General features: G+C 36.4%; 1 protein-coding gene across 1 annotated transcript; it reads right to left on the reverse strand.

The window, feature by feature from the left end:
* Positions 1-5,091: 5,091 nt before the first annotated feature.
* LOC139116362 (uncharacterized) lies at positions 5,092-6,150 on the reverse strand. The gene has a single exon (XM_070678999.1). The coding sequence runs from the start codon at positions 6,148-6,150 to the stop codon at positions 5,092-5,094; it is 1,059 nt and encodes a 352-aa protein (XP_070535100.1).
* Between the last annotated feature and the right edge of the window lie 5,950 nt (positions 6,151-12,100).

Consider the following 12,100-nt stretch of genomic DNA (forward strand, 5'->3'; position numbering starts at 1 on the left):
GAATTCATGATACAGCTGGTGGAAAAAATCACGTCCCTGAGGTTTGCCGAACTTCAAGTGGCTTATGAAAATGACGAAGGAACATGGATTACAATGAGTGACAATGAAGTTGACATCACTGACATGTATCGATGTGCCACTGCAGTCAATAACGCTGAGTACCGGCGAATCAAAATACGAATCATGGAAGGATGTTCACCCGTCATCAGAGAGACCAGTGACTGTGACAGGCATGGTGATGAACGATTCAACAGCAATCCGAAGAAACTGAAATTTGACCGCGATGATGTTACAACCTGTAGTCAACACTTGCAACAGCCAGTCGAGTCTGATGATGACGATCCTTACGTAACACCATTAGAACTTGATATAAAAGCAAAGAAAGAAGAACTGCGTGAGATGCAGGGGGAAATGAAAATAATTGAGCTTGATATTGCGAGAGAAAATGAGAAGTATGTATCGAACGTCGTGGAAGATTCAACGAAAAAGAGGTGTTCGAAGTGTCATCTACGCGAGGGACACAGTCGAAAAAACTGTCCTTACACAGAATGTAAATCTGCGAGCGTGTGCGGCGACATCAGCCATCCAGCGCACATCGACGAGAAGAAAGAACTAAACATCTTGGGAAAACAACGCGATGATTTGAATAGGGATATAAAAAAAAAGCAAATGGAACTCAAACAGAAGACAGAACTGTGCGAAACACTAATGTCCTCCTTTGAGAAGAAAATAGAAGTAGCATTGATTAATAGTAACAGAGGACTGTATATGGTGAACACAGCAGCAAGACCGCAGCCGAAGCGATATTTGCTGAATAAACATAAAAGCATACTGCGTACACATTAGGGACTGGACACAAATTACAGAGGGGGGGGGGTGGCCGGTATTTTTTGGGGGTGGGTCGCCATTTTTTGCGCAAGCGTTTTTGAAGGGTCATAAAATTTTGTGCAAGCCTATGGGGGAGGGTCACCTTTTTTCATCCATCAAAGCTGAAATTGCATGTGCACGTTATGGAATACTGAAAAAAGAAAAAATACCTCCTGGCACTTTCATTTTCTGCCATTACCATTTTCGGCGCGCCCTTCGGGCGCAAATTCAGGTATTATGAACAATGTGTTGATGATCCAAGCAGCCACATTGATTTAAGTTGTCATGATTTCCACTTATTCAACACTATTGTGCATAACTGTCCCCTATAATGACTCTTTCAATAACAATTTGGGAGATTACTTATTTGACATCATTCTCCCATTGACAATACATTGGGTATAGGTCGGTGTCAAACGTTCATGTCGCTGTATGTACATTTTTTAATTTTTTGAGGACATTGACAGAATACAAACTGTTCAGAATAGTGCATAGTGTCATCAATAACAACTGGAAGCTTCAGGTCGAACAACTTTTGAATAACAATTTAGGATCAGATAACCTATGAGTTATTTGTAGTTTCCTCATAGCCTACAATGTATAGTGAATCAACATTTTGGTGAAATTCCAAAATCAAATTTCTTGCACAACCATTGACTTGAAACCACTCTAGTCTAATCATGAATATTAATACTAATGATTAGGTGTACATAAATGCACAGGTTTACCAAGTTTTGTATTGGAAAAAAATTATTCATAGTTTCATCATAGACTGCAATGTATAGTGAATGGACATTTCAGTGAAATTCCAAAATCAAATTTCTTGCACACCCATTGACTTGAAACTACTCTAGTCTAATCATGAACATTAATACCAATAATCAAGTGTACATAAATGCACAGATTTTCCTTTTTTTGTATTGGAAAAAAATTATTCATAGTTTCATCATAGACTGCCATGTATAGTGAATCGACATTTAAGTGATATGCCAAAATCAAATTTCTTGCACAACCATTGACTTGAAACCACTCTAGTCTAATCATGAACATTAGTACCAATAATTGAGTGTACATAAATGCACAGATTTACCTATTTTTGTATTGGAAAAAAATTATTCATAGGGTTTCACCATAGACTGCCATGTATAGTGAATCAACATTTCGGTGAAATTCCAAAATCAAATTTCTTGCACACACATGGACTTGTAACCACTCTAGTCTAATCAAGAACATAAATATCAATAATCAAGCATACATAAATACACAGATTTGCCAAGTTTTGTATTTAAAAGAAATTATTCATAGTTTCTTCATAGACTACAATGTATAATGGATCCACATTTCATGCGAAATTCCAAAAACAAAGTTATTGTACACAGATACACGTGTTACCACCCTCTTCTAATCAAGCACAATTATGTCAATTATTCAGGGTCACATATACACAAATAGTGCATATTTTTAATTCTGAAAATTTTTTTTACAGTTTTGTCATAGACTCCCATGTATAGTGGATCAACATTTTATGCGAAATTCCAAAAACAAAGTTATTGTACACAGATGCACATTTTACCACCCTCTTCTAATCAAGCACAATTATGTCAATTATTCAGGGTCCATATATGCACAAATAGTGCCAATTTTTAATTCTGAAAATTTTTTGACAGTTTTGTCATAGACTCCTATGTATAGTTTTGTCATAGACTCCCATGTATAGTGGATCAACATTTTGAGAGAAATTCCAAAATCAAATATCTTGTTCACATGTGCACTTGTAAACAACCCATGCTAATCAAGTATATCTATATCAGTTATTAAACATCTGTATATGAACAGATATAGCTAGTTTTATACTGGAAAATACACGTTCGTAGTTTTCTTATAGTCGACTACATGTATAGTGAATCAACATTATCGATAAAATCTAAAAATTACATTTTTTATACAGGCATGCACTTTTTACCTGCCACTTCAAGCAAAGTACATTTACATGAATTATCACACACATATGATTTGATATTTTTTGGACAAGGCGTTATATCGGCCACATTTTGCCTTCCTTTCGGGAGGGCGACTTAAAAAGTATAGCAAGTCATAAGGGGGTTTTTAACACATTGCGGGTTTTTTGGGATGGTATTGAGTAACAGGGGAGGGTCACTTATTTTCATGCACGGATAAGGGGGAGGGTCACTAATTTTTGTGCATGAACTTTTGAAGGGTCACTATTTTTTACGCAGCGGTTTTTCGAAAAACACCGCCCCCCCCTTGTAATTTATGTCCAGTCCCTTATGGAGGTAAAATTCCGGGCAATTTAGATGAAGCAAAGAAATCGTTTCCGAAGATTATCCATCGTTATACGAACAAAATGCACTTGGGACCTACAAGTGATAACCGTGCGAAGTCCAGAGATATCAATCGGCGTCGTTTACTTGAAACTAATCCAGTGCGACCCATAACATTTCCGTCGACCGCTTCCACCCATACCGAAGAAGTCGCTGCGACACAAAGTGGTCAAGCTGTAGACACAATTTCGGAAGTGACTGGCAAACAAAATCCGATGTATCCGACAAGTCGTAAAGAAGAGGCAGAGCAGATACAGTGTGCTGTAGCGCTCAGTAGTACTCAACGCAATTCGCCGTTCGAGGCATCTCATCACGTGTCCTCTCCCACAGTAACTGTCAACCGACCATCATCACAACACCATGGCCAGACGACGGATCACTCGAACTACTACTATCAAAGCTGCATGTCACCCTTCTATGGTTATCCAACAATATATAGTCAACTAATGCCATACTACATTCAATCCTCTTCGCCGTATGATGCTATGTATGGAGAGGGTAATTTCCTATGACAAGTAACTTTTCTATTCCAACAACACCGCCTGCACCGCCTCCGGCTACTTTCTCATCAATCCAACAGGACGCTACTACCGATGGAAATTCCGCTGTACCGATTACTCCATTTCTAAGCATCCATCAACCGTCAGCACCTACGTCGGAGTAAATGCCCTTTCTCTAAAACATTGCGATACAGAACTGTGCTTTCATATAACTCGGAATTATACTTGAAAACTCAGAAGAGGAGCGAACCACTTTAAATGATTTAGGCAAACCCGCTCTGTTTCTTGAACACGTTAATTATAATAAACGACAAACGATAGTGAACTTTGAAAAGCTGGATGGATAGCTGTCAAATTCTTTAGTAAATCTGTTTAACAAGAAAGTTTTATTGTTATCTTTTCCGTTTCCGTTCTTGCATTAGATTTTTTATGGCATTTTCCATGAATCCATTTTCACCGTGGAAAATGTTGTTCTGTTATTTCGTCATTTTCTCGTGTTAAATGTGAGTATGCGTAACACGATTGACTGAATATTTCATAGTACACAAGTTGGTGTGTATGATTGCTGAGACATTCACACATCTGCAAGCGTTTTTTATCTCTCTTTAATCATCCTCCTACGCGGACTTTAAGTATTATCACTTAAGTCGAAAGACAATGTCGAACTGGAATGCCAACACAAAATGTATCTTTGACCTGAAAATTATCAAGATGATGAAACCGTCATACACGTATACAGTTAGCTGTTTATTCTCTTTCATTGGTTATTTTTCGAATGTAATAAAGTTTTCATGTCTGTAACAGACTGCCTTTTTTACGTGATGCTGTTTATTTTTTTGTTACGTCGGGAGTATAGATAGAAGTCCTTTTCATGATATTATAGGGAGTGTAATCTTGGTGCTTTCTGTTGAAAATAATATTGATTTCGAAGCCAGGAGGTCGCATCGTGAGAAATGCTAAGGTAGGTATACCAACTAACTCCGCATCAGTAAGCTCTTATCCGGGGCCAGTGAAGTAGTAAAATCATGGGTTGTTGACAACATTATGTTATGTTAATCTATTTTAATCCAAATTTAAATATTGTATGTGACAAAACTACAAAAAATAAATCTAGCCCTCTCTAATGTTCGACTGACTTTGAAGACAAGACGTGTCACGTGAAACGCAGGAACAAAGTATATTTAGTGTCCCACAGATTGGAGAAATCTGTAACAGTACAATAACATGAATTACAAAACTGTAATAAAAAGTGTCTATCTTTCGAGCTACCTGTGAACAGTTACATGTATAAAAATCTAAGATGAAATGAACCTTTACATGCAAGACATACTCAGACACGGGGATCAAATTGTACAAAGGCCGGTCGGTAAATCAATTAATGTTCACACATGTAAATATCCCGTGGCCCGGTAAAAGCCCAGAGTGTCCGCCGGAGTGACCTTGTCTAGTGCTTCAAAAATCGCAACTGGCATAGCTCTGTATGTAAGTTCAGCAATATGAGCGTCATTACTGATGCAGGTTTTCACTTTGTTGAAGCAGTATTCCGCAGGATTAAACTCGGGCGAGTACTTTGGTGTGTATATGACATCGATGCCTTGCACTTGAAGCCAGTCATTCAGCACTCTCGCCACTTCACTATGATGGGTAGGACAATTGTCTACAACTGAAATATCTCCAGTTTGGAGTGCTGGTTGCCCATATTCGGTGACCGTGTTGACACATTCAGCTATGAAATCAGTATATGTCGCTGAATCAGATGCGCCTTGTATTGTGTTGGCATGCATTACTCCATCCAAACCAACAAGAAGATTCAGCGTTGTGTTTGGAGACTGATGGTATCGTACAATGTCTACGCAACGGGTTCCTATGAGTGAATGTCCGTACAATGGATGACTCACCGTGGGTGTTTTAAACCCAGACTCGTCCATGAACTTCAAACGCCTAGGCTCAACTGTATACAAATAGTCCATGTAGTTCTGAGTGTACTCCAAATTTGCAAATGTGAATCTCTCTTGTGCGATTGCAGTGCACCGTTTCCTCGTCCATTTCCCCTCGGTGAAATAATTACGTACAGTATGTCGTATCGTTCGTTCGCTAACGTCGGTTGGCGAAACTAGCGACAACCGAACTTTCATCTCCCGTGATGTCATTCCGGGGTTTTCAACCTTTAAACTTTCTAAGTATGCAATCTCTACATTCAATAACTTCCTGGGAGTATTTCTTACCGTAGGATGGTATCTACTTGAAGAGGTTAAGACAAATCTTCGCCATATTTTACATACTGACTGAGTATCAACGTGAAGGCGATCGCTCACTTGTTTGAAAGTTCCTCTCGGTGTGAATCCCGTTTGTGGGTCTCCACCCGACTGCTGAACTAGTTCAACAATTAGAGATCGTACATCATTACTCAGAGGTTTTCCCCTGTGATATTCTCGCCCCATTTTGTTGGTGTACATTTCTGCGAGTTGTACTGTAGTGAATGGAGTACAACAATTACACGAGCTGGTCGAATTTTGAATGTGCCGCCAAGCTCGAAGGGGATCGAGAAACGCCACCCTGCTGAGATTTATTACTGACAGCGATAAAGTATAGATAAACAAGGCGCAGTTAGACTACATATTAATTACTATTAGTGTTTGTATTACAATCAGTTACCTAGTACCTATGCACTTGCTTTGCCGCGGTTGTAATTGCTCAACTGACTTGTAGGGCAGATCCGTAGGTGGATGCACACGTAGATGCGCATGTTTTAGTTTAATGATGGTTTTACCGAAATTTGTCTCTTTTACTGGTAAATGAAGATGATTGAACAAGGGTACGCACTAAAGTCTGCATTCATTCGATAGTATCTTTATGGGAAATAGAGACATCTTGTGATTGCGTAGCTATATAGGGTAGAAGTACATGTGCGTGTATACGCTTCCAGAAACATTAATCGTCGTAATTCAATGCAATGCAATTCAATCCTGGACCAATTCAATCCAATTCAATTCAATTCAATTCAATTCAATTCAATTCAATTCAATAGAACTGTATTTATCCAAATCATGGACAATTAAAAAGTGTGGCTCGAATGCAATACATCAAAAGATCAAAAATATACAAAAAGTACATGGACACAGAACGCTATCAAAACAATCACACAAGACATTTAAAAGCCGCGCAGCGGTGGGAATGAACGACAACTTGTGCCGGTTTGACTTGCAAGCCGGGCATCTAAAAACGCCAACCAGCAGAGGGAAGTATGTCGAATTCTGTCGATAAAATATGGTTAATAGAAAAAACAATTGAGCGGGCTTTCCTGAGTAATTGCAGATTATAAAATGATGAAAGACTTCTCTGGGGTCCTCAGATTAATTTTGAGCTAAGAGACACAATTCTATCAAGTGAAAATATGGGAAATCAAGAAAAAGACTGATTTCAGTCATCAGATTCAGATTCAGATTCGAAATAAGTTCACGAAAAACAGACCTCCAGGTAAAACACATTTTACTAATAGGCCTGCACTAATTTTTTTTCCGACGGAGGCACATGGCTGCAGATTGAACCTCCCAAGCTGTGAATGTCTGTAAATTACAAAAATATTACAAAAAAGAATTATAAATGATCCGCAATTCCACAAATCGAGCCTTTTCTAGGCTTACTAAACAATTGATGATTCAAAGCTCCGCTGGTTAAAAGAATCGCACTCATATTAATGAGCAAAGTCTTTGCAGCCTAATGTTAACGCCATCTGCTAGGGAGTCACATGTCAATGAAAATTAAGCCAGCGTTTCGATAACCTATATTTTCAAAATATCAGAACTTTTTACCACAACACTCTAACGCTAAAAGAGTATTGGCCTGTAGCAGCAAGAAGACATTTGGACAAAATCATGGAATCACTCCCTTCCTTGAGGAAAAGATGCGTGCTTAAGGCAGTACAAGCTGTGCTTGTTTGTAACAATATACTGCATATTCGATCTCTTGGGCCATAGGATTTTTATTTTGGCCTGCCCTTTTATTCACTTAAAAAGGAGCGTGTCACATATATCAACCATTGAGACTTCAAATATCAGAAGTTGACATTCAGTTACTAATCAAAAAGCTGAGTGTACAGAAGTTGAAAATCTGGTACAAAGACGAACAGCGCACTGAATGTAAGTTTATCATGATTAATATTTTGCATAATATATGCTATATTACCAAGTAAAGCTTCGCAAATATATTTTGTTTATTTGACCTACCCACAACTTTTTTGCAACTATTTTTCCTCTATCGCTCGTCAAAAGAAAGCCACGCATAATATTATGACGAATTCTCTTAAGACGCATAAAATACACTAAAATGTATAGAATGTTAAATTAGCTTATTACAGAAAAAAAATTAATTTTTCGTTTTGTCTTATTCATCGTTTCCTGGTTACACAATTGTACATCGACTTTGGAACTAAGTATATCGATATCTGTATACGCAAGTAAGTTTAATTCGGATATTGATAAGACAGATAATGATTAGCAAATTACATGGTGCGAATATCATTGTATCAAAAGCAACCCTTGTTCATTTTTGTCTGTTTATTCTAAATTGCTGAACTGTATTTATTAACTAGAAACACAGTTTCCCTTTATCATATCTAAAAAAACAGAACGGTAAGCAATACTTGTTTATACGAACATATATTATGCTATACCGTCAGGATTGAAATCATTTATATCGTATATGTGCCAACTTTCTCTGCGTGGCCACAGTTTTAGAGGGGTAGTGATTTAAGATATTCCAAAAGCAATGTTTGTTGGAAAAACGGTCACTGAAAGCCATTTAGTTCCTGTATTGAAGGTTCATATTCTTTGAATTCCAATAGTTCATCAAAGGCACGCACATAGACATATTTTGATACTCAGCCACAAAAATAGGTAGCTCACATACCGCTAACTGGCTTGTTAAACTCACTAAGAGACGAAGCGTCAGGCACTTCGATGACACACAACTAAATGAAGATTTTCTGACGTTGTTTCGCGGTGATATATCTCATAATATGTATGTATGTATGTATGTATGTATGTATGTATATATATATATATATATATATATATTATATATATATACAAGGTTTTGTCATGGAGAGAGTACATAAAACAAAATTTACAGTGACAGACAAGAAGGATCATTTTGATAGAATAAGAAGTAAGGCTTTATTAAAGTCTGTTTAACAACCGTTTAGCCGTTTGTGGAAACTCAATTTCAATGTCATAAGACCAATATATGACTACAGCAAAGTACAAATCACGGCTTTTGCAAATATCTAGGCCTTACAAGAATACATACTTTTATCAGTGATACGCTCTAAATTGTTGCAGATAATTCGTTGTTCGAAGGGCAAACGACATGTCGCGGACTCTTAAAAGTTCACACATTTCACTGAATAGAATAACAGTTTGGAAAAGGCTTAGATTCTTGATATTTAAACCCATGGCCTTTGGAATGTATATAAAATATACATTCCAAAGGCCATGGGTTTAAATATCAAGAATCTAAGCCTTTTCCAAACTGTTATTCTATTCAGTGAAATGTGTGAACTTTTAAGAGTCCGCGACATGTCGTTTGCCCTTCGAACAACGAATTATCTGCAACAATTTAGAGCGTATCACTGATAAAAGTATGCATTCTTGTAAGGCCTAGATATTTGCAAAAGCCGTGATTTGTACTTTGTTGTAGTCATATATTGGTCTTATGACATTGACATTGAGAAACCTGTAAAGAAATTGTTTTTACTTTCCCCTTCTCAATTACTGGAGAATTTCAAGTATATAATTGTGTGCACTTGCCATTGATAATAAAATAAACTCGAGAAGCGTGTCTCGAATTTCTTTTGTGTGTCTGAGTTTTCTACTAAGTTTACATTATGTAAGACAAGGAAAATCGAACAATAGGCAGCCTGATCTCATAGAAAACAATCTACAGCCTTAAAGAAAAATCTTCAACACTGCAGTATTATTAATAGAGGGGAAAGGTCATTAAAATCGGCTGTGGCGTGCTCCTTAGATAAACAATGATGACAAAAAATAAATCATCATCACATTTGAATGTATTTTTTACTAAAGTTAGAAGCTCAGTTTTTTGCACAGAATCGTTGACTTGGAAGGGCAAAATACTTATACTGAACTCATTAATCAACCAGATATGAACTGTAAATGCTCGCGTGTTTCATTATATATTGAAGTTATGTGTAAATTTGATCACCTTTGCCACATGTTTGCAACTTCATTGAAAGTATTATGATCAACATAATGAACAATATTCACCACAGATTAAATTTATAGGTCATTAAGTATTCAAATACGCAATTAGCTGAAATAGAAATAGTTAATTTCTTTGACTGCTGTCATTGTATCACCACTTTATATAGCAAGTGTAATTGCATGCCTTTGGTCATTGTCCTTCAAACTATATATTCCAAACTTTGAAAGCTCATTAGATATGCAAACTATAAATTAGCTGACACGAAAACTTAAGTGCGAAATGACTATCAATATTGGTATAACCTGGTATAATCATCAATGTACATAGCATGTTATGCCAACTTTGATCAAATAAATCCAAGTATATATCCCTAATTAGGAAAGTTCATTGAATACACAAATTAGGAATTGGCTGAAGCAAAAATGCTTAATGCCTTTCAATAATGTTAGCCTACATAATAGTATCTTTAATGTACATAGCAAGTTTTATCAATTTTGGTCATGTAAATTCAAATATATATCCCTAATTTCAAAAATTCATTAAATATGCAAATTAGGAGCTGGATGAAGTAAAAATGCTTAATGACTTTCAGTAACGTCGTATCATAGTATCTTTAATGTACATAGCAAGTTTCGTCAACTTTGGTCTAGTCAATACAGATAAATATCCCTGATTAAGAAAGTTCATTAAATATGCAAATAAGGAATTGGCTAATGTTCAAATGCTTAATGACTTTCAATAATGTTCTATCATAGTATCTTTAATGTACATAGCCAGTTTCGTCGACTGTGGTCTCGTCAATTCAGATAAATACCCCTAATTAGGAAAGTTCATAAAATATGCAAATTAGGAATTGGCTGAAGTAAAAATGCTTAATGACATTTAATAATGTTCTATCATAGTATCTTTAATGTACATACGAAGTTTCATCAATTTTGGTCATGTAAATTCAAATATATATCCTTAATTTCAAAAGGTCATTCAATATGCAAATTAGGATTTGGATGAAGTAAAAATGCTTATTGACTTTCAGTAATGTTAAATCATAGTATCCTCAATATGCATACCAAGTTTCGTCAATTTTGATCGAGTAAATTCAGATATATATGCCTAATTAGTAGATTTCATTAAATATGCAAATTAGTAATTATCTTTCACGTCACCCCTTAATAACTTGCACAGCTGATATATCTTGATGTGATCAACATTTGTAGCAAATCTCATCAAATGATGTGCAGTTGTTCTCAATGTATAGCCGTTTTTTCTAAAATCATTAATTATGCAAATGAGCAAAAAGTAAGCAAGCCACACCCACCAAAAACTAATCAGTTCTTGCCATTTGCAAACTGAATCTATGTATTAGATTTGATTTTGATCTGATCTGCCGTTTTTGAGATATTGAGCACACAGACAGACAGACAGACAGACAGACAGACAGACATCGCTGCGACATATGCTCACGTGTGTCAACACGTGAGCAAAAAACCGCCAATGACATGAACAAACATTCCGCTTCTTACTTGTCCGAGAACAGGAGCCATGTTAATATTGCATTCCGAAGGATATAAATAGAAAATTAATGTTTTCTGACATGCCTTTACCGACGCAAAAGTTGACAATTTTTTTTCAGTGATAATTTGTTCAAGGAGAACAATCACATCTACTAAAGACTGATTCTCTCAAAGATATCTGTCACTTACGAGAACTTTTACAGATTATAAAATTGTACTGAATAAATCAATGCAGATATTTCAACGAAGGGTTGACGCTACGGGGTTTGGTTTCAACACTTGTGTTGCATCTACCAAATTGTCATCAGTTTTAAGATGACGACTGGAACAGCAGTTAACTTAAGAGATGAAAGGAAAGCCTTAAGGGGTTTATCAAAATACACAGATGGTTATTGTACATTTTCATTTATCGGTGTAGTGGTACAGTGTTACCTGTATTGCATTCACAAGGAAAAAGATTAACGATTTATATACTAGTCGTATCGGACGGAGTAATTAAAAAACATCAAAACCTGGTAATATTTTATCCTTTCTCGTCAGCCTACTAAAGAAGATCTATCATGGACGTTTCCAGCTTTCCAATGCTTACGTTGTTGTTCGCTTGTATTGCAATGGTGGCAACAGCAAATAAAATGCAGACAAAGAGTCAAGGTAAGAA

The sequence above is a fragment of the Ptychodera flava genome, chromosome 17 (assembly GCF_041260155.1).
Source record: "Ptychodera flava strain L36383 chromosome 17, AS_Pfla_20210202, whole genome shotgun sequence".
In the NCBI taxonomy this organism is placed as follows: domain Eukaryota; kingdom Metazoa; phylum Hemichordata; class Enteropneusta; family Ptychoderidae; genus Ptychodera; species Ptychodera flava.

Coding starts and splice junctions, on each gene's coding strand:
- LOC139116362 (XM_070678999.1), bottom strand. CDS start 6,150: ATGGGGCGAGAATATCACAGGGGAAAACCTCTGAGTAATGATGTACGA.